This window comes from Drosophila persimilis, unplaced genomic scaffold (genome assembly GCF_003286085.1).
Source record: "Drosophila persimilis strain 14011-0111.01,24,50 unplaced genomic scaffold, DperRS2 tig00000191-arrow-pilon, whole genome shotgun sequence".
Classification (NCBI taxonomy): Eukaryota; Metazoa; Arthropoda; class Insecta; order Diptera; family Drosophilidae; genus Drosophila; species Drosophila persimilis.
The window spans coordinates 15,093,927-15,119,411 of NW_020825298.1; the positions used below are offsets into that span (position 1 = coordinate 15,093,927).

Here is a 25,485-nt window from a genome sequence, read left to right on the forward strand (position 1 = left end):
TGAAAATTATATATCTTTTATATGGTAGTTTTAAACGTAATATGGTTTCCTTACTCTTTGCTTGATTAGTACAATATAATCGCTATGATGTATGCATGTTTATGTATTATGTTACCTTTAAAATTGTTTATATCCGTCTATTTTGGTAAAACATATCAAACAATTTATATTTTAACAAAATTTGACAAGCCCACAAATTTGTGTAATATACAATACATGTACTCGTACTTTCTGAATTGATTTATATAGTGTATGTATTAATACGATTGCAACTTTCTGCAGGGTTACCATTCTCTAGACATCTATTGCTGCTGCTATCGCTATAGGTTTAATTTATCTCTCATTACATTGTATATCATACTATGCCAATGCCCCGACGAAATTTACTATGATCCTCCTTCTTCTTCTCCTCTGGCTTGTGGGGCAACGTGCCAACGTGTTGTTTTCCTTTTAACAAATATGTATCTGTATCTCATATAAATATTTAAGTGTACATATATGACTATTGTTGTTTAACATGTGTATTTTTCAGCTAATAATTTAGTGTTGCTTTTATGCATTTGCTTGCTAACGTCTTTTCATATAATGTATGTATGTATGTACTATATGTATGGTTGTGTATAAATACGAGGCCGAATTTAAACAATCTTCAAAACAGCTTATCAGTTATATACATTATCATGTAGTACCTTCTTATGTGCTAGTGCCAATACAATATCATCATCGTCTCTTCGTCTGCGTTATGTTATCGTAAAAAGTATACATGCTACAATACATATCTACATTTATCTTACTGTTCCATTTTCCTTTTTCCATTTTCCCGGGCTGGGGTATGGTATTATATTACTCGTATTATAATTATAATTATTATCATCTATGCCGTTTCATCATACACTTTAGGTACCATAATTGTTTAGCTTTAGGATCTAGATTATACATAGATGGCTAGCTTGGGGGCGTATCGACTGTGTGGTTGTGGTATATACAGGAATGTATTTGGGGGGAACTAAGTAGACGAAGAAGATTGTGGGAATGAGGTTGAAGTTCCAATTAGCTGCTCAGCTGGAAGTATGTATTTCTGTTCTAGCATCCGTTTATAAAACTATAAAATAGCGATCTGCTTTGATCTTCTGCCTGTGGGGGAGATCTCAACTTATGTTTAAAAAACTAGCTGTCTTATAAAATATGCACTACGCAAGACTTTTGACTAATTGCACGGGTTTTTGTATTTGTTTAGAGTCATCTGCAATACGCATACAGAACCTAGGTATAAAAACAGATTAACATATGTGTAGAATTACTCGTCTTGTCTCGTATTTGATTGATTGTTGTACGTTTCACACACACAAAATACATGATACATGTCTATTCGGATTTGGATTCCACTTGGAGTACAGTACGCGCGGCTACGTTCAAAATGGCAACTACTTTTTCGACTCTTATTCTTGGGCTCGAGATTCAATTCGATTCGATTTAGGCGGTAAGATTAATAGCTACCAAGTCCTTAGTTCAAATATGTATCGATATCCAGTGGCCCGTCCGCTCCGCTCCATAAACGACGGTGCCACAAACAACAAGTTGATTGACTACTTTGATTAGTTCGAGCAAAAACTTGATGAACAATATGTGTGTGAGTATATAAGATATACATATACGTGTGTTGATACATAAATTACTGATAATTAAACGTGTAACAGTCTTTTTTAGTTCACATTTTCCAATGAAATCAAACTCAGCTAAAGACCGACACCGGAGGCCACGATACAAACGAATCGTAATTGCAAATGCAAACATATCCTGGGATGGAGTGGGGGCGGGATGGTGCGCTTATCAACTAAAACATATCCACGTACAGATATATAATGTAAGTATAAGTAGGTATAGTGTAAGTATGTGTGGGGGGCAGTAGCTGGCTATAATACTTTAGAGTTATGATATCCGTGTGTATCGTAAATGCGTATTATGCGTAGAGTTCGAAAGAAATATGCAACGAACGAACGAACATAAAGTTGACAAGGTTTTTGCTCCTCCTCCTATACCTCCTATCCCAACTCGATATGCCCCCGCCAATCTTATCCATTTGCATAGTTGTCGAATGAGCCCAAATACTCCAAAGCAGCGCGATAGCAGAAATGATATTGATCCTGAAAAAACATAAACATAATATACATATTAGCGTTGGCTCAAGGGCTTTCCCAAATCTCACTTCTCACCTCGGTTTGCACCATGGCCGGTCGCTGGGAGCGTAGGATGCGCACTGTCTGGAAGACATCCAGCACTCCCTCGTACTGCATTCGCTCTAGCACAATGCTGAGGGTAATGAAGACACCCGTGCGACCCACACCCGCCGAACAGTGAACGGTTATGGGTCCATCCTGGCCGAACTGCTCCTTGGTCTTGTGCACCTGGCCAATGAAGTCGATGAAGCCATCGCCGGACTTGGGCACACCCTGCTCTGGCCAGTCGATGAACTGGAACTGGCGGACAGTGCGTGAGGAGCCATCCCGAGCATCCGTTACCTGAAAAGAGTAGTCGTTCAGTAATCATTACCTGGGCGATCTTGGGTGTCTTTTCGTCCATTTACTCACCTTGAATTCACGCAGCTTGTACTGCGGCATATTGTACTCGGCAATGGGATCCACAACATAATACTGATATCTCACGGATCGCTCGTGTGGCCAATACTGGAAGCATTTCTCCTACAGAAGAGGGCAGCATTAGAAAGAGGCTAGATAGGGGATAAGGATCTTTCACTTACCCTTCCCATTTCCTTGAGCTTCGTCAGCATAACCACAATCGTGGAATTGTGCTCCCAGAGCATGCGCCAAAAGTCTTCGGCCGTATCCTGGACTGGTCCCTGGGCCGCAATGTAAGCGGAACGATAGCGATAGCCATCGATGAAGCTGGCATTCACATAGTCACTGCCCTCGATGCCATGGATGGGTGTTAGATAGACGCGGCTCGACTCGTACGGGAGAATGTGGACCAGACGATTCTTGTGCTTGTTACTGGGCAAATTGGCGGTAACGAATTTGGACGAATCCATCTTCACGTTGGACAGCTTCTTGAACTCCACTTCCATGCCAGAGATGCTCTCGCCCGGCTCCGTGATCAGCAGCTTCTGCAGATGGGTGTGCAGATTGCGGGCTGGCACCTCCGTAAGACCACAGATGATGGCCTCAATGATCGCATCGTGGATGAAGATGTACTGGTCCTCCGTTTGCACCATATAGTTTCGCTGAGCCCGCAGACATGTCACGTGGCCGTAGATGTCGATGATCTTTTCGTGTTTCATCCGCTCCAGCATCGAATCGATCACAATGTAGCACCCAGTGCGCCCCACTCCCGCCGAACAGTGGACGATCACGGGACCGGACTCCGGTGGCGTTAGGGCGCGACAGCGCCGCAGGAACTGCAGGAAGGGAGCGGGATGATCGGGTACTCCATGATCCGGCCAGGCCGTGAACTGCAGCTGCTTGATCTCTCGTCGATCGTTGCTTCCCTGGCGGCACAGCTGGAACGTCCGGATGCTGTAGGTGGCCAACTCCTGGGTCTCCGTGATGGTCACAAAGATCTGTCCGTAGGTCTCGGTGCCGCGCGTCGGCCAGTACTGGTCGCACTTGATGCGAGTGCGCTCCTCCAGCCGCGTCATCATCACAATGGTGGCCGTCTTCAGCTCCCAGCACATGCGCCAGAAGTCAATGAAGGTCTCCTGCAGCGGTCCCTGGGTGGCCACGTAGGCGTTGTGCTTCCGATAGCCATCGCAGTAGTTGGCATTGATGTAGTCCGAGCCGGGAGTGCCCTCCGTCGGAGGCAGCTGCACCCGGGAGTGGTCGTAGGCGGTGACATTGGCATACCGATTCTTCGACTTGTTGTGCTCCAAATTCGAGTTGTCCCACGTGAACTGCTGGCCGGGCTCAATGCTCTCGTACTCCTGCGAGAACTTCTGATTGTCGTTGGACTTCAGGCGCTCGATGTGGTTGGCGAACTCCGAGATCGGGATGGGCGGGTGGGAGATCATGCCGGGCGTTTGGAAGTTCAATCTCCGCATATCCACGGGATCGCTGGGCGTGGGTCCAGCGCCCAGGTCCGCGGCCATCAGAGGTCGCGTCACGGCCGCCTGATCGGGGGTCTTGCATGGCTGCCGGCGACGCTTTACCACACAGAGCACAATCAGGGCTGTGGAGACCAGGAAGGTGGAGACCATCAGTGGGAGCACCACCCACAGGATTTCCGGCTCATCCTTGTTGCGATTCACCGACACCTCTGGCTCCGAGGGCCAGTTGGGATCGGGTCGATGGGGTCGCTCTCCAGGCGGCGCCTCCCGCATGTCCAGCGACAGGAACTCGGAGAAGGGACTGGACGTATAGAGATGCTTCTGCGGCGTATCCACCACGGCCCGCACAAAGATCCGATAGCGCTTCTCTCGCTCCAGCTTGCGGTTCGTGAAGTTGTGGTAGTCATCCCCCGATCCCAGATGGAACGTGAAGGGTATCGAGCGCTGCGGGAACTTTGCCGCAATGTAGGGGGCATTGGGACGCTCCGGTTTGTTGCGTCCCGGCAGCAGGTCGTCGGTGAGGAACTGATCGGGTATCTTGTGCAGATTGGACTTGTCCTCAGGCACCACCACAAGATAGTAGTGCGAGATGGGGCCGTACTCTTCCGACGCCTGAGGGAGTATCACGAGTATCTCTTCGCCATTTACCACCCCGTAAAAGTCCGGCTTGACCATCGGTTGGGGGGCGGCCATCTGTGTGGTGACGGTGATCTTGGTGGGCGGCCGATATGAGTAGTCCGAGGGAATGGCACTCACATTAACGTTGTAGGTGGTGAAAGGACTCAGTTCGTTGATGGTGTGCGTCTTCACGTAGTGCTTTAGGATGATCTCGCGCTTCTGGACGATCTGCGTCTGGGAGAAACCCTGCGAATCCACAAACACCTTCATCGCATCGAAGCTAATCTTATAGTTGACGGGCGTGAGGCGGATGGGCGGCGACCAGCTGAGGGTCATCGAATGGGTGCTGACATCGTGGGCGCGCAGATTCAAGGGCACATCCTCGGGCTTGATGCGCACCGTTACCTTCTCGCTGAGGCGGCCCAGGCCGTTCTTGAACCTCGCCGCAATGGCCACCGCGTACTGGGCGAACTTCTCGAGATTCACCAGATCCGCAGACTCCGTCAGGCCAACCGTCTTCGTCTGCCAGTCATCCAGATCCTCGACAGCGGTCATCGTGTAGAAGATCTTGTATCCCAAGAGCTTCCCGCGACTCGGCACTGGCTCCCACCAGATCTCCGCCGTCTGCTCCGAAGTGGCCTCGGCTTGCACGGACATGGGAGCCCTGCCCATGTCCCGCTCCGTCTCCACAATAAGCTTGTCGCTGAAGGGACCCGCTCCCTGCTTGGTGTAGGCCCGCACACGGAAGATGTACTCCGTGTTCTCCTCCAGATTCGTGTACACCGCCTTGCGCAGCGTCATGTTCCGCTCGGAGCCCAGGCCGTGGTCGATCTTCTTGTGGAACTGCACGTCATAGCGGGTGATCAGGCCATTGCGATGCTCCCGCGTGGGTGGATCCCACGTGACGCATACCACATCGGGCGTCTGGAAGCGTATCGTTATGTTCGAGGGCGGTCCGCCGGGTGTGCCTTCAGGGGTCTGGAATATCTTCACCGTCTCCTGGCCAATGCCAATGTGATTGCTGCCCGCCACCCGGAACTCGTACTCCACACCCCGTTCTAGATCGTTGAAGCGCTTTTTCGTCATTTGCGGCCCCGACAGCATCTCCTCCTTCAGCGCCTGATCCTTGACTCCCCAGCGCAACCGATAGCCACGCAGCTCTCCGTACGTCTGTGCCGGACGCTCCCACTCCAGCTCAATGGACACAATGGGATCCCGCTCCATTATCTTCAGACTCACTGTGGGACGGACGGGCACGCCGCCGGGTGTCTTTACCACAATCGCCGCACTCCGATCGCCATCGCCTTTGCGCGTGAGTGCCGCCACTTGGATGGAGTACTTGGTGTCTGGCTGGAGGCCAGTGACATTGAACTCCAGCGTATCGACCACATCGAATTTGAAGGGCTCATTGAGGAAGCCCTTGCCCTAAAAAGGGAAGTGTTAAGTACAGCCTGGGGAATTCTTTCATCGACTTACCTCATCTCTCAGTTCCTGGGCATGTATATGATAGCCACGGATGATGCCATTGCGATCCTTTTCAAGTGGAGGCTTCCAGCTCACATGCACCGATGTGGAGTTCAAAGGCGTGGCCTTCACATCTTGTGGATCTCCGGGCACTGTATACGACGACGAAGAATCAAAAGATTAGCTCGGGGAAGTCATAATTTCGGGTTAGGGCTGTGTTCAAGGCAATCAATTAGAGATAGCTTAACTTATGCCCAGACAAAGGCAAAGAGTCTTAAGATTAGCTTACTTAAATATACCATACAAGGTATATAATGATTTATAAAGAGAAAACTATGCAGAACTAACACTAAGTATTTAGATCCTAGGAGCAATACAAATATACGAGTATATGTATAGAAATATCTGCCAGAACGGACTTTAGGTCCAACATCAACGCTCATCGCCACATCACAGACAGAGAGAAAACAGAGAGTTGGTGGGGAAATCATAAGGGAACTGGAAACAACCAAAAGTGCTGCTTAGGTGCTATATATTTGGGTGGTATATGGGTGGGGTATATGGTACGGGCGGTGCTCAAAAAATGTGATTAAGAAGTGCAGTGTATACCTTGCTATAGCATATTTATAGTATAGATATTGACCATTACTTATCGGTACGTCAAAAAAATGTACACAAAAAATGGGGGGAAATCCACTTTCGTTTCCCAGTTCGATATTCACTTAGCAAAAACAAACATGTAAGCATTCAAAAAGGTTCTTTACTTCGTATTTGTGTATGCAAAAAAACATATATTAGGAAAATCAAACAGAAAAACACTCGGTATATATATGAACTCGCTAGATGTATTATATCCATTGCCGGAATCTTTTTTCGGCTCGGTTTCATGTGATTTTTTTTTTCAAAAAAGTTTTTCGGAAATAGAGAAACATATCAAAAAACAAAAGAGATTTTTGGAATTCCTTTAGTTTTGTAGGTCAACATTTCTGGACCAGTTTCAAAAATATATTGTGATATATAGATATATAGAGATATAGTATATAGTAGATATAGTTTATCAGTTGCTATGGGCTGGGCATTCTTAAACATTATACATAGTCAACCATTAAAAATACTCACTCTTTTTCTCTAAATAGTTTTAAAAATGTTTGTATTTGTTTTTGTATTTATTTAATATAAACCACCATCCATTTAAAGGTTGCGTTCAAAAATCAAATTATCGCAATAATTTCGTATTCACATCAAAAAAGTTTCAAAAAGATTAATGATGTGTGTTTGTTTTTTTTCCATTTTGATTTGCATTCAAAAAAAGGTGCACGAAACAGAGGCAAGTGGAGTGCAAGGTGCGAGTGGCCAAGCAAAGTTATTGTTATTGTTTTTTTGGTATTTTTTATATGAAAAAAGATATAAAATATTTGTTTTTTAGTTTACAGTATACAGTTTCAAAAAGGTTTTTACTGGTGCAAAAATTACGGATGAATTACAGAAGAATCCACAGAAACGGAAACGGAAACGGTAAGGTGAACAACTGAAGACTTGGGGGAGGGTAAGACTGGATAGAACACATGGAAAAACATGACACAAAATCTACATATTTGTTGGCACACCCGGCTTTGATACTGAAAAATTAGGTGGTACTCATATGACCCCCAAAGGGCATTACTTAAGGGGTATCTTAGGGCTTATATAAGAAGAGATAACTTACCATAGTTCAATAAGGTTGGTTTATTTGTAATATGTTCTTAAATCTAACTTATAAGAAATACCTATTTTGTATGATAACTTAGTATTGGCTTGTACGCTCAAGTGAAAGGAATTTTCGAGGATTTTTATATATAAAATGGTGGAAATTTTAAGGAGTTCTGCGCCTATAAAACCATCTGTTGAAGATGTTGAAGATTTAAGGAAACTCGGTTATACTTTGCCATACAAAATGGGGATTCCTTCTCCAATATTTTTAGAAATTTCATTATTTTTTTAATCAAATTTAACTTCAATTAAAGCCTATAACAAATCTCATGTCAGACGTCAGTTCCTTGCCCTCAATCATGGCTTTTGGTTTTGGGTTCATTAAAAATGTTAAATAAATGCATAATACATAATACAAATTATTCAAACTGCAACTGACGGCCACGCGAATGTTAAATTATGCTTCATTAGTGTTCTGGCTGCTCATCTGCTATGAGAGAGGTGGTTTCTGGGAGGGGGACAGGGGATGGAGGACAGAGGAACGGGTCACACTGCACAGAGTGCTTCACTGTATTTTTGTCTCCATTCACAGCATGACACTCCCCCATAAAGAAACAGACACATGAAGCGCACTCCCGCGCACACACCCACACACATACAAACACTGAAAATGTAAAATAATTAAAATGCTACCGTTAGAAGTGTTCTCTCTATTTTGTATCCCTCTTTTTTTTGTAGATGTATTTTATATTTTATTTTAGTGCTGAATGGAACAAACGAAGCAAGGAGCGCGTGCTAAGCTTCCAATGCTCGAGGTGGTGCTCATTTTTATACACTTTCCAAAGGGCAGTGCCAGGATGTGATGTTTTTGGATGGTTAAAATGGAACAACAACAGATAAAGCAATAATTCCTAAACGAACTCTGGTGGGCTTTCTGTAAGAGTATCCAAATCTTCGGTAATCCAAAAAGCTTTTCCTTCTTGTCTTGTTTTGTACTTTTCTTTTTCAACTTTTTTGGTGTCCTATACGTGAGCAGGACATGTGTGTGTGAGGGACTGTGTCTGGGAGCACAAAGGGGAATCTGCTTGCTTTACGAATTTCGCATAGAGAGTCAGAGCCAGAGACAGAGCCAGATATACTAGAGGGGTTAAAATACCTGGAGATGGGCGAATGAAAAGCAAGTGCCCAGCTTTAGACAGGTGGAATGCATTTGCATTTTCATTTGCATTTGTGCTGTGGCAGCTAACAAGCGCATCATATCATAACGATATACGCTCCAAACATACGAAACAGACACACGAAAAAATTAGTAGAAAAGGACAAGCAGTAGAGGAATGGTTCGGCTTATGGACTAAAGGATACCCAACTACAAAGATTACTATTTTGGGTAGACAGCTTGATCCGATTGTGGGGATTGTTTATGTATCACTCTGCAAATAATTACGCCACTGATTTTTGTAGTATTGTCCTATTTGATCTTATGATCTTCATAATTTATAGAAAGACAACGTATATATACAGACTAGCTCAAAGGAAAGAACTCTTCTGTTGATCCCAATCGAGCACATACCACAGCTCTTCCTTCTGTCTGCAACATAACTCTAAACAAACACAGTATACCCTGGTACCGTCTCAAGGTACTAGTCATAGAAAAGAAAACATAAAATACTCTTTCATACTTATGTGCTGACCCTCTAATGCTGTAGTTGATGCTATGCCATGCTGCTGCTTGTGAGCCGCTGGCTATACGTACGAGTACGACTATGATAGAGGTTCTGCAGAGGAAATTGGTTGGTTTTGCTTATGGTTTTTGTTGGGGTTGGGGTTTCGGGTTTTTGGGGCGAGTGAGTTATGTGGCACCTAGCCTTTGGTTGTGCTAAATTGAGTACAATTAAAATAGAAACCCAGTCAGTCACAGATACACTCAATGGCTAGAGAGATGTGAGGTGCGTTGGTGCTTTCTTTTTGCATTTTTTTGAGCTAGTGCTTTGGTGCTTTAGTTGCTTTTTAATGATTTTTGTTTTTGATTGCCTATTAGTGCATTTTCTTGGTTTTTTCTATGGGTTTTATTGCTTATTAGTGTTTTTTCTATGATTTTAGTGCCATTTTTTCTTTTTGGTGAGTGGTTTTCGTGATATTGTTGCCTGTTTACTGCAATTCTTACGTTTTGGTGCTTAGATCTACTCAGAATATCCCCTACTGAATTTACTTTCATTCCCATTCGCAGTTTGTAAGTAGATACATATGTGCCAGTGCTCGAGCATGAGAATGTGTGCGTACAGAGTGCTTATCAGTGCTTCAATGTGAGCTTAATGCTTAGCTTATTATAACTATAGTAACTGGTGAGGGCGAGAGAGAGCCTCAGTGAGAGGGGGAGAGGGCGAGCGAGAGATAGGATTAAAGTTAGCGAGTGAGACGTACACCTAGGTGCTTAACAATAAGTACATTTAATTTACGGTGCTTAGCCAAAACAAAATGGAGTGGAACCCACTTCCGGTTGGTGTTGAAGTAGTTCTTAAAACACAAAAATTGAGTAGGTACTTTATAAAGAAAATTGTTTTGTTTCGTTCGTTGAACAAGCAGGTTAACAGCTAAACAAGCAGTTTATGGCATAATGGAGGGGTTAAGCGTTGTGTGAGTGTGTTAGTGGTGTGCTGCTCAAGGGTTAATGATGATTCAAAAAGTTAAACTTGATTGATGATGGAGTGCATGGGGTGGGGAGAGTGTTGAGAGTAAGGTGAAGAATCAAACATATGAAATAATTGAATTATTTTTAGGAGGGGGGCTTTGGTTCAATTTTTTGTTGGGGAATCTACTCTTTGGGATGATTTTCAGGGGAGATTTTAAAAGATTTTTATTAAAACCAAACTGGAAAGTCTATGGTTTTTATATTATTCATTGGAATATTTAAGTCTCCTCTAAATATAGTCTGATTTTATAAAAAGATACCAGTTCAAAGTTTTGTATCATCTAAAATTATTATTGTTTAGTAAAGAAGACCGCATAGCATTAAGGCTGCTTTGAAACAAGGACATCAAAGTCCCAGAAATATTCAAAGGTTTGCTGGTATCAAATACCAATCAAAGTTGGTAGCTTTTATCCAAAATATGCATTTGTGAAAACTTTCTCATAAAAGGTATCCAACAAAAACATTTCTTACTGTTGGAAAATACAACAAAGAACAGAAGGGGCTGTGGACAATGGAATATTCTTTGATAAAACTGCTGCCACTTTCAAACAGACAAACCCTCCAAATTGAAGGGGCTGGACAGGGGATTGCGAGTGCGGAAATTGGAAAAATAAAGCCAAATGCAAATAGTATGGAAATGTGTTAACTGTGCAAACATGCAGGTGATGGCAAATAAAACTTAATAAAATCGGTCAACAACATAAAATATATATATATAAAGATTATATATGCGAAGGTAAAAATCGGTTAATTTTGTGCAGAAATCAATTTAAGGATTTGTCGTGGTCGCCACCGCTTGCTGGCTGCTGTGCATCTGTGTATTTGCATAGCAATAAAAACCCAATAAAAAAACACAAAATTCCATTAAAAAACGTGCTTCATGGACTTTGGGGGCTTTGGCATTGCTTTCGGGAGAGAAGCAGCAGCAGTTGCATCAGCAGCAGTTGCATCACGTGGCGACAAAAGTGCAAAAATTGTGTGCCAAAAACCAAATAGATAGGGTGTTCAAAAATGATATAGCACACACACAGTCACACACCCATCGTGCTTTTGTAAACGTTATTAAATATGTACATATGCGGAAAATATTACACATGTGGCTGTGAATGTGGATGTGGATGTGGATATGGATGTGGATGGATGGTACGTGTACGTGTTCGAATAAAAAATCATAAATAAATAGAGCGAAAACATTTTGCACTATTTGTAGAGGGCAAATACTCATATAATGAAATGATGAAAAATTTAAGCGAATTTTTAGCGCCCTCGAGGGTTATAATTATATGATTATACACAGCTCCTGTTTAGGGCCGGGTTTACTTTTATAATTGCATAAATTAATGAAATATTGAATGCAAATAGACTAAAATCAAATATGTGTCGTGTATTTGTTTGTTGAGTGCTGTACGAGTATGTACGAGGTGCTTACAAAAACTATAATTAAAATGCCAAAAATACAAAAAATATTGTAGATTACAATACGAGTTAGTGGCGTTGTTTTTTTGGTTTTGGTTTTGTTTTTTGGTGCTATACAAATTACCACAAACAGTTGATGCATTCAATTATATTCAAAAATAATTATTTATAAAGGTTTTCGAGTGTTATTCAAAGATTTTTGCTTGCAATTTCTTGCAATTCTCGAGACAATTGCCAGTCAAGAATTAAATATAACAAAAATAGTTCGATCTTTGCTTGCATATATAGTACACAATATATATATATAGGAGTTCTTCTAAAAAGTTTCGTTTGCTTTATAGAGAGAGATATAGTGAGAGAGAGAGAGAGTAAGTGCAAAAAAGTAGTCAAAAATTGCGCCAAAAAATATGCAATTTCATTTGTGCCAATGATTATTTAATTTTGTATACGTTTTTCTTTTGGGTTCGTTCAACAAAATCAAGGAAATGGAACGGAAAACGTAAGAAAACTTCAAGAAATTAAAACAAGAAATGGTTGGTGGAAAGGTTAAAAAAATAATTGGTTCTCTAGACATTCAAAAATTCTTCATCAATGGAGGATCCCTAGGAATCCAGAAGTAGCAAGAGGAGATTTATGAAGTATGCTATGAACATTTTCTAGGATTCTCTTTAAAACAAAATGCTGCTAATGTTAACAGAAAGAAAACAGATGAATCTTTGAGTCTGCATAGATTTAATTTCATTGAAGAATCTCCCTTAGAAGATTATAAATAATAAAAGGGAATAAACTACAAAGTAAATTTCTTTTAAATAAAACAAAAAAGAACTTCTAGCTGATTTCAAAAATTGATCAACAGCTATATGGATTATATGGTTTTAAACACAAGGATAAATTGTAAATTTTGGTAGACAAAAAAATATGTAGTACGAGTATATATAGATATATCGCTATATATATCGGTTAACGATCTCCATAGTGCTTAGCTGCTCCTGTGGTGGAATGCTCTCGATACCAAAATTCAAAAATTGTACAAAATTCGATTAGTTTTGAGGTTGAATATAATATGGTATGTATGGTATGATCAGGGGAAGGATTAAAACATAAGAAGAAGTAAAACTAAACTTAAGAGTGGATAAAACCATAATTTGTAAAATAATCTTAAAGAAATAAATAAATGGATAACGTAAAAGATAAATCGATTTAGGTAAGACTTACGCCATAGGTAAGATTGTCATGGGCATACATACCATCCTCTTGGGTTCGCAAAATGATCGGATGGGAGCGGGGACCATCGCCGACGGAGGTGCCGGCCAGCACCCAGATCTTGTACTCGGTCCAGCGTTTCAGTTCGTCGAGTACGATGCTGGTCATATTGAGGGTCAGTGTGGTGGCCTCATCGTCTTCGCGGCCCACCTCCACGAAGAACACCTTATAGTATATGATCCGACCGTTCGAACGCTCAACGGGCGGCGGTAGCCAGCTAAGGGCGATCGTCGTCGAGCTGCTGGCTAGGGCGGTGATATTACGGGGCGGTGCACCTGGTACTAATTACATAGATGGGAGGAACGGAACGTATTTTGTGTGTGCATTTTGATTTGGATTTCGTTTGGATTGATGTGGATGTTGATTGTGGGTTGTTGGTTGTTGATTGTTGGTTTTTGCATAGCCAAAGAACACACACATTTGTTTTGGTTATGAGCATTTAGTTCAGCAATTAGCGGTAGGAAACACAAAATAGTAAATGTCAAAACCGAAAATCGAATCGGGGGGTAACATGAAACGAAAAGGCCATAAAAGCAAATGAATATTATAATCAAAATAAAGAATATGGTTTAGAGATAGGCATATAATATAGATATAAATATCATCAAATCAAAATCAAATATCAAGACATATAGTATATCCAATGGTTTATGCAAATAAATGTTGACTCCTTTTTCCTTTGGTGCATATTTTTTGGTAACGACTTTTTTGAGCTGAAAATTTGTTTCGAGCTGCGAGAAGCTACGAGAGAAGCGGGAACCCATAGTCATGCTTAGCTTATAAAAAAGGATATAAATTGGTTTAAAAAAGATCTATATATAGGTGCTACACACAACATTCACATACATTATATAGGGGGGGTAGAAACATTAATTTGCATAAACCATGTGGGGTGGGGGATTTAGATATATGTACATATCAAAAGTTGCAACATCTAAGAGTACTCGAGCATTCGAAAGTTTTCAAGGATAAAATATTACAACTAATTAAAACGAAAGCACAAAACTTGAGAGTGCTAACAATAAAAAGTCATTAGGAAACTATCATATCAATTCTAGCACATTCCAAACTGAAACTCAAACTCTAACTCGAACTAAAACTAAAACTAAAAATAACTTGAAGAATTGTTTGTGCATTCGCTTAGGATTAGAACCAATTTATGTTTCAATTATGCGGAAGGGAAATGCAAGACGTGCAAATATGAAAACCAAAAGTGATATTTATGCCACACTGCCACAAGGAAATATTCTCCTGCAGCAGACAGACAGATAGACGAGCAGACAGTTGTCTTCGCTCCATCGCTCTATTAAAATATCATTCAAAATCAATTTTCTAGACACATAGAGTGAGAGAGAGAGGGAGAGGTAGAGAGTTTCAGTGGAGGAATTTCTGGTTTTGGTTTCTGTGGTCTACTATCCAGTCCATCTGGAGAGTGCAGAGTGCGAAGTGCGGAGTGCAGTGTGCAGGAGTGAGTGCAATGTGCATTAGGAATTTTGCCACTTAAATAGTGGTCTAAAGTTGGAAAATTGTTTTGGCATAATTTACATGATTTAACACTCAAAGGCAGCTATGATAAATGGGGCCATAATCGAGCCATGCTAAATAACACACACAAATCCGAATATGCATTCCATAATTGTTTGGTTTTCCATTCCATTCGGTTCAGTTCAGGTTTTCTTTTTTTTTTTTTCTATCTGGCATTACGTTTTCATGCAATTTGCTTTGGATTTGCAAATGAAAAGGTGTTTGGTGATTTGGTATATCGTTGTGGCTGTTGTTTATGGGGCAAATCTGTTGTCGGTTTTCTATCCTGCGGTGTCATGTGGTGTGGCTGGTGTGATGTTGGTGTGATGTTGGCTCTTGTTAAATGCGTTTTTGGTTTTCTAATTGGATAAGTCGAACAGATCGCAGAGCAGTGGGGGATGTAAGACATTTTATAGACCAACAGAATTAATTAATTAATCTTTGGTATTAAGGAGAAAAGTGGGGAAAATATAAACTTGAACTTTTGCCATTGGCATTTAATTTAAAATTTAATCCATGGATTTAATGAGAATTATTGTGGATTCTGACATTTCTAATGAGCTTAAGACTTTATAAATCAACAATTTGGAGTTTCAGCGATGGAATTTGACACTTCGGGGTCATATAGGGTACTTTTAGGGTACAATAGTAATTTATAGAGTTTTATGGGTTATTTTTGACTTTTTTTTAAAAGAAGTTACAGCTCTCTTAAATGTTTATACACGATGCTCACTAAAAATAGATGATTAAAAGAAGTCGCTTATGAAGTTCTCCTTGTTTTCTTTAATTCTATTATTTCTCATTCTCTACATAAATCTCCCAAACTTTCTGCAATCTGTCAAGGCCTCCCTCTAGAGATCACTTAATTTTCTTTCTTTGTGGTTGTGTAATGCTATATGTAGTATCTTATTCTATATGTATTTATGGGTATATCTAATTATGTATAGTATATATAATCTGTGTAGGGTTTTTACAGTCTATTTATGTATTGCATATAGTATTCCATGTTGTGTGGTGTGTGTATAAGTTGAGCTAGAATACTAATACACAACTAAGCCTTAAATCTAACTTGCAATGGAACCAGAACAATCACAAATCCTACAATATATATGATTATATTTATACGATTATGCAGTAAATATATATGTATATGTGGGCAAGTGCAAAACTCACTTCACACTCGACCCGATTCAATCATATTCACAATCATTCATACAGAGTTTACCTTTTTCCACGTAAGCAGAAGAATACTCAGGAATATATTCGGATTCACACACTCAAACAGACACATTATAGAGGGGGTGGGGATTTTTGTGGGATATTTTGGGTTACTGAACTACATTTAGTATATAAGGCGTATGTTTATGTATATAGTATATATCATATAGGTATAGGTATATCGTATATGTAGTATTTATGGAAATATGTTTTGCGAAAATCAAACATCTGTTTTCGTGTTGTACTTAAACTTATAGAAAAAACTGTACGACTACGACGGTTTGCTTTTGGCGACACCTAACTTATGGAAATACAATATGGGGAATCAGAGATCGGTTGCATATGAACTTACCATATTGCTTGGTGCGTACTGGTATGGGCGGTGTGGTGGCCCCTTCGCCCCGTTGGGATCGTGCTGCCAGCCAGATATAGTAGAGGGTATCAGGGTACAGACCATCCAGCGTATACGATTCGGAGTTCGAAATGCGCCTACAAGTTTTGGATTGATTGAATGTCTCAGATTACGAATAGGATGTATTCAAATACTCACTTGTGATGTGCCTGATTGGCATATGTGTCATTCCAGTAGAGCTCGTAGTGTACAATGTTCTCGCTGGAATGCGTAGGCTTCGACCATTGCAGTGTGACTGCGGTCTCGCCGATATCGGTGGCCCGGAAATTGCTCGGTTGTGATGGCACACCTTTTGTAGGCGGACACACGCAGCATCATCGGGCATTTGGGTTTTTCAGGATTTTGGTGGTAATAATGAAACGGAAATTACGGAAATTAAATAAAATACAAACAAATCAATGTGCGGCAATGTGATATTTGTATGCTGATGTTGCTGATTCCCCACACAGATTGATGGAATGACAGGCCACAGCGCTGGCTGCTGCTGCTGCACCATTTTGTTTGGTTTTTGCATTGGCAATTGATTGAGAGATGTGTCGCCCAGTCCCCCAGTCCCACAGTCCCCTTCTCCAACTAAATGATTGACAATTTCCAAAATTATTTATACACCACAATGCTGGAGATGCGGGAGGGGCCTGTCTTTGATGAATCAATTTAAGGCTTTGAAAACATTGTACATGTACATTGTAAATGGTTTATTATTGGCTTAGATTCCTCGGAGAGATGTCTGACCCAAATGGCAACAGACACTTGGCCCCACCAGAAAACAGTTCAAAGTTGGGAAAACCTCTCGAGTTGTTTAGTTATTGCCAAAGTTAAGAAGGCCACAGACACCAGACAGGACACCCGAACAGGACATCCAATGACAGTAAGTCACTACTACGAATGACCACGCCCCGGATTAAGCCTATACTTACGTACAGATTTATGCTGCCCCCAACCCCAGAAATGGCCAGAAAGCAGACAAAATGCAATTGCCTTCGAGTTAATGAATATTCCCGTAGATATAATCGAATGTGTGTCCGAGGAGAGAGCGAGAGCGAGAGAGAGTTAAATATTTCATTGAATGGACACACGTTTGTGCTTGACATTTTGCATTATAATTAAATAATTGGTGTGATCTATGTGGGGGGTTTTGTGGGGTGGGGCTCGATTGAGTTGGAGCAATGAAATTGCGAAATGTGTGTGTGTGTGGGACGGTTTGTCTGTCTGTCGCTCCATTCAAAATGCATCGGCCACGCATCATCAATGCTCCATCGTATGCTCGTGCGTAACGCATGTGCTATGTCATGTGCCTAATTGAAGCTGATTGCCCAATCAATTTGGCTTAACTTGGCCTCTTCTCTTACCTTGCTGGGCCTTCACCTGTACGGGTGTGGACATGGGACCGGCTCCCATTGAGGTATAGGCCTGCACACGAACCGTATAGATGGCATGGGGTGTCAGCTCCGATACTGTTGTCAGCTCGCTATTGTCGACCATTTGTGAGTTCCATGAGGCTTCCGGTTGGTTCGAATTCGTTGTGTAGTACACCTTATAGCCCTGTTAAAAGAGGGTCAGAGAGATTGGGCTTAGAGAGAGCGTTGTGTAAAATGTAAATTCATTTGCAGAAACTCAAATTCAAATTCAAATCCAAATCCGAAATTCACCTTTCATTAACTGATAAACCAGAAAATGATATATGACCGAGTGGTCATAGATTTGTGAACTTTATAATAGCTCCTGCCTGCATCCTGCAACCAGCAGGTGCAGCAGCAGGAGCAGAAGGACCAGGCAGAGACTACAACAATTGCCGTCGTCTCGTCTGTGTGGAAAGGAGGTTCGGATTTGCATTCAAGGCTTGCCGACGGAGGGAGGGAGGTACGGGAGGTCTGTGGAAGGGATTGCTTCGGTCTGTGCGGTGGAAAGGTGATTCGGATTTGTGGGCTGGAAAGGTGCTTCGGATTTGCATTCAAAGGGGGGGTCCGGGGCCCCACAGAACATGGCCAACGGCATTTTGCCAATTTCCCTTTGGCTAGCCCTCTCCATCCGTCCCATCAGACGACTCTGACGTGACAAAGTGCGTCGCTTGGCCCCAGGACCCTGCAGCCACAGGACACAGGACACAGAACACAGGATCCTGGATTCAGGCCCCCCATTCGCAGTCGTAGTCGCAGTCTGGTGGATCTTACGTTTAATATGCGCACTTGATGCCCGGTACTTACGGTCACTTGTCCATTGGGCGTCTCCGGGGGTTCCCAGGTAATAACCATCGTGGACGAGCTGAGCGTCCGCACTTGAACGTTACGTGGTGCACTTTCCATTTCTGAAAATGCACAAAGAATATATGGTAGAATATTAGCATGGCAATGGTAAAAGAATGGGCCCGGAAAAACCACTTTAGACATCCGACTTTGGTAAGCGAAAATGTTTGAGGGAAATTTATTTCGAGTCTAATGAAAAACAATTTAGAGCAGCGGAGACGATGGTACTGCAGGGAAAGCAGGTGATAATTCACCCAGAGACTGCTTTTAAGTCAGGATATTAAAAAGGTTAAGGACCTCATGGCTTTCAAGTGATTTCAATGACTATTTTAATTGATTATTTCTGTATTTCTTTAGCTCTTCAAAAATCCCTTCTTACATACATATTATTTATATTTCCTATGTCTGAACCTCTTTTTTATACTATCAAATATTAGATTTAAAACCCATTTCTCTGCCTTTCCGCCTAGTCTTTAATATTCTTCCGCAATCAAAACCAAGTATTTAGCCATAATTCCATCCCAATATCCGACATTAAATATGTTTTAAATATGGTTTTATGCTGACCATAATTTCGCTTAGCTGCAAATTCATAAATATGCAATTTCGTTAAATGATTTTAAGCGTTTTCTGGGGGAAAACCGAACACACACAAATACCCAGGCCGCACGTAGACCATTATCAAACACACAGAAACTAGGAGAAAATAAGTGGGACAGAAGCGGACACGTGTACGGACGGCTAGGGGTTGGCATTAGGGCTGGGGGCTGGGTCGGGGGTTGGGGGTTGGGGAAATCCACACACAAATGTTTCGCAGTGCAAACAATCCCCATCCATCACAATTTGTTTTTCCACGTTGGGGCGGGGGCGTCCATTTCGTATTTCATATTGCATTTTGAGATTGGAAGAAACGTCAGAATTCTGCGGGTGCGAAATATACTTTTTGGGCCCCACGAAAATTTTGGAAATTGTTATGGCGCGTCGAAGCCTGGCGGCCATTATAGTGCGAATTTTGCATTTATAAACTGATTTTTGTTGTCTCCCACACACACGCACACACACACGCACAACAATGATTTATCCACCCCCATTCCACCAGTAGCTCCTAGCATCCTTCCCCTTGAAGCTCTGCTATAATTTTGTGCAATGCATTTGCACGGGCATCAAATTTGCCGGACAACTGCATTCACAGCCGGAGTCCGGGTCGGAGCCGCAATTAGAAGCCTCGGCCGCATTGCCAGAAGCTGCTTGCTGCTTCTGCTTCCCCCCTTCTGCGAATCTGCCATTCTGCCACACATGAATGCTAATTAGTGGAACGTATCTATCACTCCATTCCACATTCTACTGGCCGATCGGCATGTACACTGGAGATAAATGAGAATAGATTAGAATAATATGGTACGAAAAAAGGTATATTCCCTTGAACTTATTTCAAAGGAGAGGGAATCTTATGGGATAAACCTTGATTCCAACAAATTAAGTTATCCAATTGTGATAATTGATTTCTAGATGTTGGTAGATGGTATATAAGTATCTTTTTAGTACCAGTACTATTCATTTATGGATATATCAAATATAAGAACTGGATCTTCTTAACACAAGCAGCTGGAGGAATACGTACATACATACATATATAATGGATTATGTATAATCTATTTTTTATATAGTTTTTTAGAGCTCAATATTCGGACTTTCATTTAATAAATATCCTATATCTAGCTGGTAGAAATTATAGCCGGTATACATTATGGATTCTATACTATTCGAATCTGGAAACGTCTCAATAATGATCAGTAAAGGAATTGACTTCAGTTTCCTTCTAAAAATCCCTTCCTTCGTGATTGTACATCTCCTTTTCTGCTGGCATTTTCAACCAAATTTATAGATCTGCCTTTTTATGATTAAAAACTGCACATGGAACATGATTTTCAGTGCAGTGCATGTGCATCCGTGTGTCGATATATGTATTTTTATACGAGTATATGCGTTTCCCTCAATTGGTTAATGGGCAATCAATAAATTCCAATTTCTCACAATTTCTGCTGCAATATCTACAAGCGCTGCAGCAGTTTTATCCACAATTTATATCGCAGTCATCTCATCTGTTACACAAGTGCTACTACCCCAGGATGAGCCTGTGCCGGTGCCACTGCCACTGCCACTGCCCCTGCCTCCTGGCTGCGTCAGTGGGGTGTTCGTGTGTGTGTGTCCATTGCCTGGTTATAGCCAAGATTTGCATGCAGCTCGGATACGCAAACGTATCCGTAGGATACCCACACATTGAGGCTAAAAATGTGTGCTTGCTTGGGCTTCCTCTTAGCCCACGTTTGTGGATAAGTGGTAGTGGTGGGGGAAGGAGAGTGGAGAGAGAGCATCACGTAAGCTGCATTTAAGGGCATATACATTACATACGGATACGCTCCATTAATATGTATCCCTTGCATGCCTGCGCACACGCCTACTCCTTATAGAAGTACATGGCACTAAATTCTTGCCTCCCCCCCCCAGCAGCAGCGAACAGCGCCCAGCATCCACCCACACTCCTCTACTGAGAATCATAGATGCTATACGAGTCTGGAGGAGCATGTGCAGCCCATATAACCGATTACATGACGAAAGGATCTGTTAAAGGTTTGCCCTCGGCCGTCCTGCCTTAACCTGCCCCTCCTTCCGACACTTTAAAGGTAAATTTTGATTACGGCGCTCAAGTGCTGCTCTGCAGCTGTCTTGAAATACGAATATTTGTCCTTCCATCCATCCATTCGGAGGAGATGGGCCGGGGTACGGGGATGTCCTTACGACGAGTCGAGCGGAGCAGTGTAAGGTGATGCCCTGGATAATTGTTAGGTTTCCAAAGTGCAGGTCTCTCCCTCTCCCTGTCCCTGTCCCTCTCTCTCTCTCTGTCATATCTCCATATTCCGGTGCTGAACAAATATTGTGATTCGGGGCAAGACTTTTGTCTTTTATATTTGATTATTTCGCATGGTAATAGCTTTAGAATAACGAAGCTAAAAGGTAGTCCTTGAACCTAGCAAAAGGAATGGTAAAACCTTTGCAAAGAAATTGCTTAAATGTCTATAAATATTTGCTACATTTTGGTATCTTATTTTGTATGTAAATCTAATAAAGAATACTACAATTGGATGGCACCTCAATTTGTTGGAGATTTTTCAAGTGCATTTCAATTGAAATATAATAGAAAAAGCTTTTTGCGAAGGGATTCCAGGCAGAGACGCTAAACGCCCCTCTGCCAAGCGACTGAGGGGCATTGCCGCATGACGCGTGAGGCGTTTGATCGTATTTTTGTTATATTTAACATGAGAGTAGGCTTTCGGCATAGTTTTATAAGAGGAAATACTTCTCTGTAGTGGTTTCCTAGATATCATTTATAGAAGACATTCGTGTATTACTTTTGGAGAGGTTTAGAGACCTACAAGATAGGTATTTGTTACTTCATTCCGAGTCTGTGGCCATTGCCTGGTTCATTTTGTCTGACGAGGCCAAAGTTTAAATGCTTTTTTCTAGCCTCAAAAGAAAGCTTCCTCTTCAGTAAAAGATCTGCAGTGCCACATCTAGGAAGAGTAGTTGTTACCTATTTCTTTTAGGCTGTTATCTACCTACGAGTACTACGAGGTACTACTACGTTTATAGTGTAAATTGTTAAGTAGAAAATAGCACATAAAATGCTTCAAATGATTCTAAATTGCATCAATCATTAAAATTCCCAACTGGTGTCCTAATACTCCATTACTTGATTAATTACTCGATTATTCTGTTACTAAAAAGTAGTAAAATGTTTTTCAAAAAACACTTTAAAACCAATCTTCATCCTTCTGCCAGTTCGGAAGGAGTCCTCTGAGTCTCAGGTGCTTCACTCGCAAACTCAGCTGCTGGCCCTTACAATACTTCTCCATTCGGTTAATGTACTTTGCCACTTTGGTAGTGTACGGTTACAGGGCCATAAACAAAGCTGCAGGATTATCCAGCACCCCAAGTGGGCCTTGGCTCTTGGCTCAGCTGCTACCTAAACCAAATGACACGTGTTAAGCATTGCCTCTGACCTGCGGATGATGATACTCCTCCGAATCGCACTGTCTGCCTGTAGCCTCCTCTATCCTGTGGCCCTGTGCCTTTGCCCATAAACGTTGCTATCGAAATAATATTTCGAAACGATATTGGGCAAGCGATAAGCATAATTGCAGCAATAAAAGTTTTCAACTTTTATACGACATGCTGCTGCTGGTGCTTGCTACTGCTGCTGCATGAAAAAAACTCGTCCGTGCAGGGCGTATCAGGCGGAAAGGCATGTCAGACAAGCGCACGCTTACGCGCAATTGGCAGGGCTAGGAGCTGAACGTTGCATGCACGGAAGAGGGGCACGCATACAGGAGTACATGCCCCCAACCGCCATGCACCATGTTCCCCCACACAAAGACTCCAAAGCGCATTCAAACGAACGCATAACAATGCAAACTTTATGCGTTGTTTGCGGGGCAGACGCAAAGCGGAACACACAAGAAGGAAAGAATAGTTTTGTGGTAGAGAATGAATGGATACCCTGGAAAGTACATGCTTTCTATGAAAGATCATACGATTTGTATTACAAATGAAACTGCTAAGTTGTAGTGGACTTTGCTTTGGATTATCTTCAGAATCAGAAATGAAATACTTCATACAAAAGATCAGTCCTTCGAACATTCCCTGCTTTGGGAACTATTTGGTTGGTATTTGGAACCGAATTCAGTTATTTTAGGCTGAGTAGAGATATATACCAATAGATGTTTTATGTATGATGGGTTTATTTGCAGGAATAGAAAATGTTTTTCCATCAAAAATTAGACTTTCGAACGACGGTATTTGTAAGAACAATACGATATAGTGTGTATGATATAGGAAATTGATGTAGAAGGTTGTATAAGTAAATTAAGGAGAGACTGATTCGATTCTTTCCGCACAAATACTTATTTTTCGCCTGACAACGATGGAAGCTACTTCTATGATAACTTAGCTCGATCTTTAATGGTTAGAACTATACCATTTCTGTAGAAAAAGAACAGTAATTTGGCATAGAAAGAGGTAGAATACTGACTAACTGAAAACCAAGGCAAATTCCAATCAGGAACGAGTGAGTATATTTCTTATAGTTTCGAAAATGTGGTCTCTCCTTCATCTAATGTCCAAGATCTGCTAAAAATCATTGTATTAATTTGTAGGGCATGGAAAAGTGCGACTGGCAGCTACCTTCCAAGGGTATGAAAAAAGTGTGGAAAAGGCAGCGACTGGCAGCTGCCTGTCGACCGAAGGAAGAAGGGAGGTTCATCCTCTCCTCCCCTCCCTGGCACACTGCCACGTCACATACATCAGAGACGAGACTTTACCCGCAGCTGCGTATGCAACGATTTCCAGAGCATTGCATTTACCTTTGATTCTATCTAGCTACTTGTTATTCCGCTTTCTTCCTTTTTTACTTTCTTTTTATGCCCTTTTCTTCCTTTACTTTCGCCCCCCGTTTCCAGCCCTTTCTTCCAACCATTTCTGGTCGGGTATTGAGGATTTTCCGCTGCTCAACAATTGTTATTGAAATTGTTTTGGCCATTTTTTGGCCAGCCATAAAATTTTGTTTGCCAAGCGGATGGATACTTACTTGTGCCACCAAAAGAGAAATCGCCTAAGGGTGGAGAGGAAAGCGCAAAGAAAAGAGAGGGGAAAAGAGAGAGAACATATTCGAAAGGGTTTAGTACCGTTCCGCACAAAGAAAATAAAAATTGCATCTACAGAAAGTCTAGAAATCTAGAATCTCAAAATAAAATTGCTTGAAAATCCTTTTTTTTGTGTGGCAGCAGCAGCATAAAGAGACAAAGACAAAGACAGTCGGCAGTTAGTTAAATGATCGTTTTTAAAGGAATAATCTCTCTGATTGTTCGATACTCACTTGTCTCACCGGTGGTACAGGTCGCTGGGGCCGAGGGCGGACCCCGTCCAATATTGTTCACGGCTATCACATAGAACTCGTACTCCGTATAGGGACTCAGAGCACGCACCACATAGTACATTGTGATGATGCCACTGATCTCGCTGAAGGCCTGATTGGCATTCTTCGGCTTGTATTGGATCACATAGTATTGCAGGTCCTCGGGACCCTTGTACGACCACTCCAGACGCACCGAAGTGGCGGTCACCTCAGAGATCTGCACATCGGTGGGGGCTGTAGGAAGGGCTGTAGATACACGAAACATTAGATACATTTGCCTTCAAAAGATACTCCTACTTACATTGCACTTTAACCACCGAAACGGAATCGATATTCCCCAAAGTGGAGGCCGCAATGCAAGTGTAGTTGGCGCTCTCTTGAATGTTGATCAACTGCAGGACATTCCTACCAATTGGCATCTCGTTCTCCGGTGTTAGATCAAGGGCACCTAAAGGATGTATAGGATATTAGATCATCATTTCTATATAGAATTGTATGGGACTTGCCCTTCATCCACTTGACATGCGGCATTGGGGATCCTACAGCAATGCAGGATAGATTTAGGTTTGCTCCCAGCATCACCTCACTGATGGCCTCTGGCGGGCGCGAAAAGGTGGGTGGCACACGACGTACTTTCACATACAAATTGGTGGCCTTCGAGTGCTCGGTACCCACGGAATTCTCGGCCACACATTCGTATTTGCCTTGGTCCTCTTCGCGGCTATTTTCGATTTGCAAGAAACCTGAAACAAAAAGATGAACAGAGATTCGTTAGATGGGTTATAGAAGGGTTTTTGGAGATTATTATATTGTCTGTCCTTAGAAATGTTACCTGTTCTCAAAGAACACATATCCTAAGCCTCAACCAATTGGTATCCCAAAGGAAGATACATTTTAAAGCCTTTATTAACCCTTTCCGCT

General features: G+C 42.0%; 1 protein-coding gene across 3 annotated transcripts; it reads right to left on the reverse strand.

Annotated features, from left to right (window-relative positions):
• Nucleotides 1-11: 11 nt before the first annotated feature.
• On the reverse strand, nucleotides 12-25,302 carry LOC6593473 (tyrosine-protein phosphatase Lar). Of its 3 annotated transcripts, XM_026988193.1 has the most exons (14): nucleotides 25,071-25,302; nucleotides 24,866-25,012; nucleotides 24,535-24,810; nucleotides 24,238-24,261; nucleotides 18,555-18,655; nucleotides 17,700-17,892; nucleotides 16,489-16,639; nucleotides 16,291-16,427; nucleotides 13,181-13,477; nucleotides 6,152-6,291; nucleotides 2,759-6,100; nucleotides 2,589-2,699; nucleotides 2,214-2,519; nucleotides 12-2,144 (listed from the first exon to the last, which is right to left on the reverse strand). In XM_026988193.1, exons 1-14 carry the CDS (start codon nucleotides 25,141-25,143, stop codon nucleotides 2,073-2,075), a joined length of 5,370 nt encoding a protein of 1,789 aa, XP_026843994.1. In that variant the 5' UTR covers nucleotides 25,144-25,302; the 3' UTR covers nucleotides 12-2,072. The 3 variants fall into 3 exon arrangements, with proteins under 3 accessions (XP_026843994.1, XP_026843995.1, XP_026843996.1); XM_026988194.1 differs by lacking the exon at nucleotides 24,238-24,261 and having other exon boundaries at nucleotides 24,526-24,810; XM_026988195.1 differs by lacking the exons at nucleotides 13,181-13,477; nucleotides 16,291-16,427; nucleotides 16,489-16,639; ... (4 more) ...; nucleotides 24,866-25,012; nucleotides 25,071-25,302 and adding an exon at nucleotides 7,259-7,288 and having other exon boundaries at nucleotides 14-2,144.
• Between the last annotated feature and the right edge of the window lie 183 nt (nucleotides 25,303-25,485).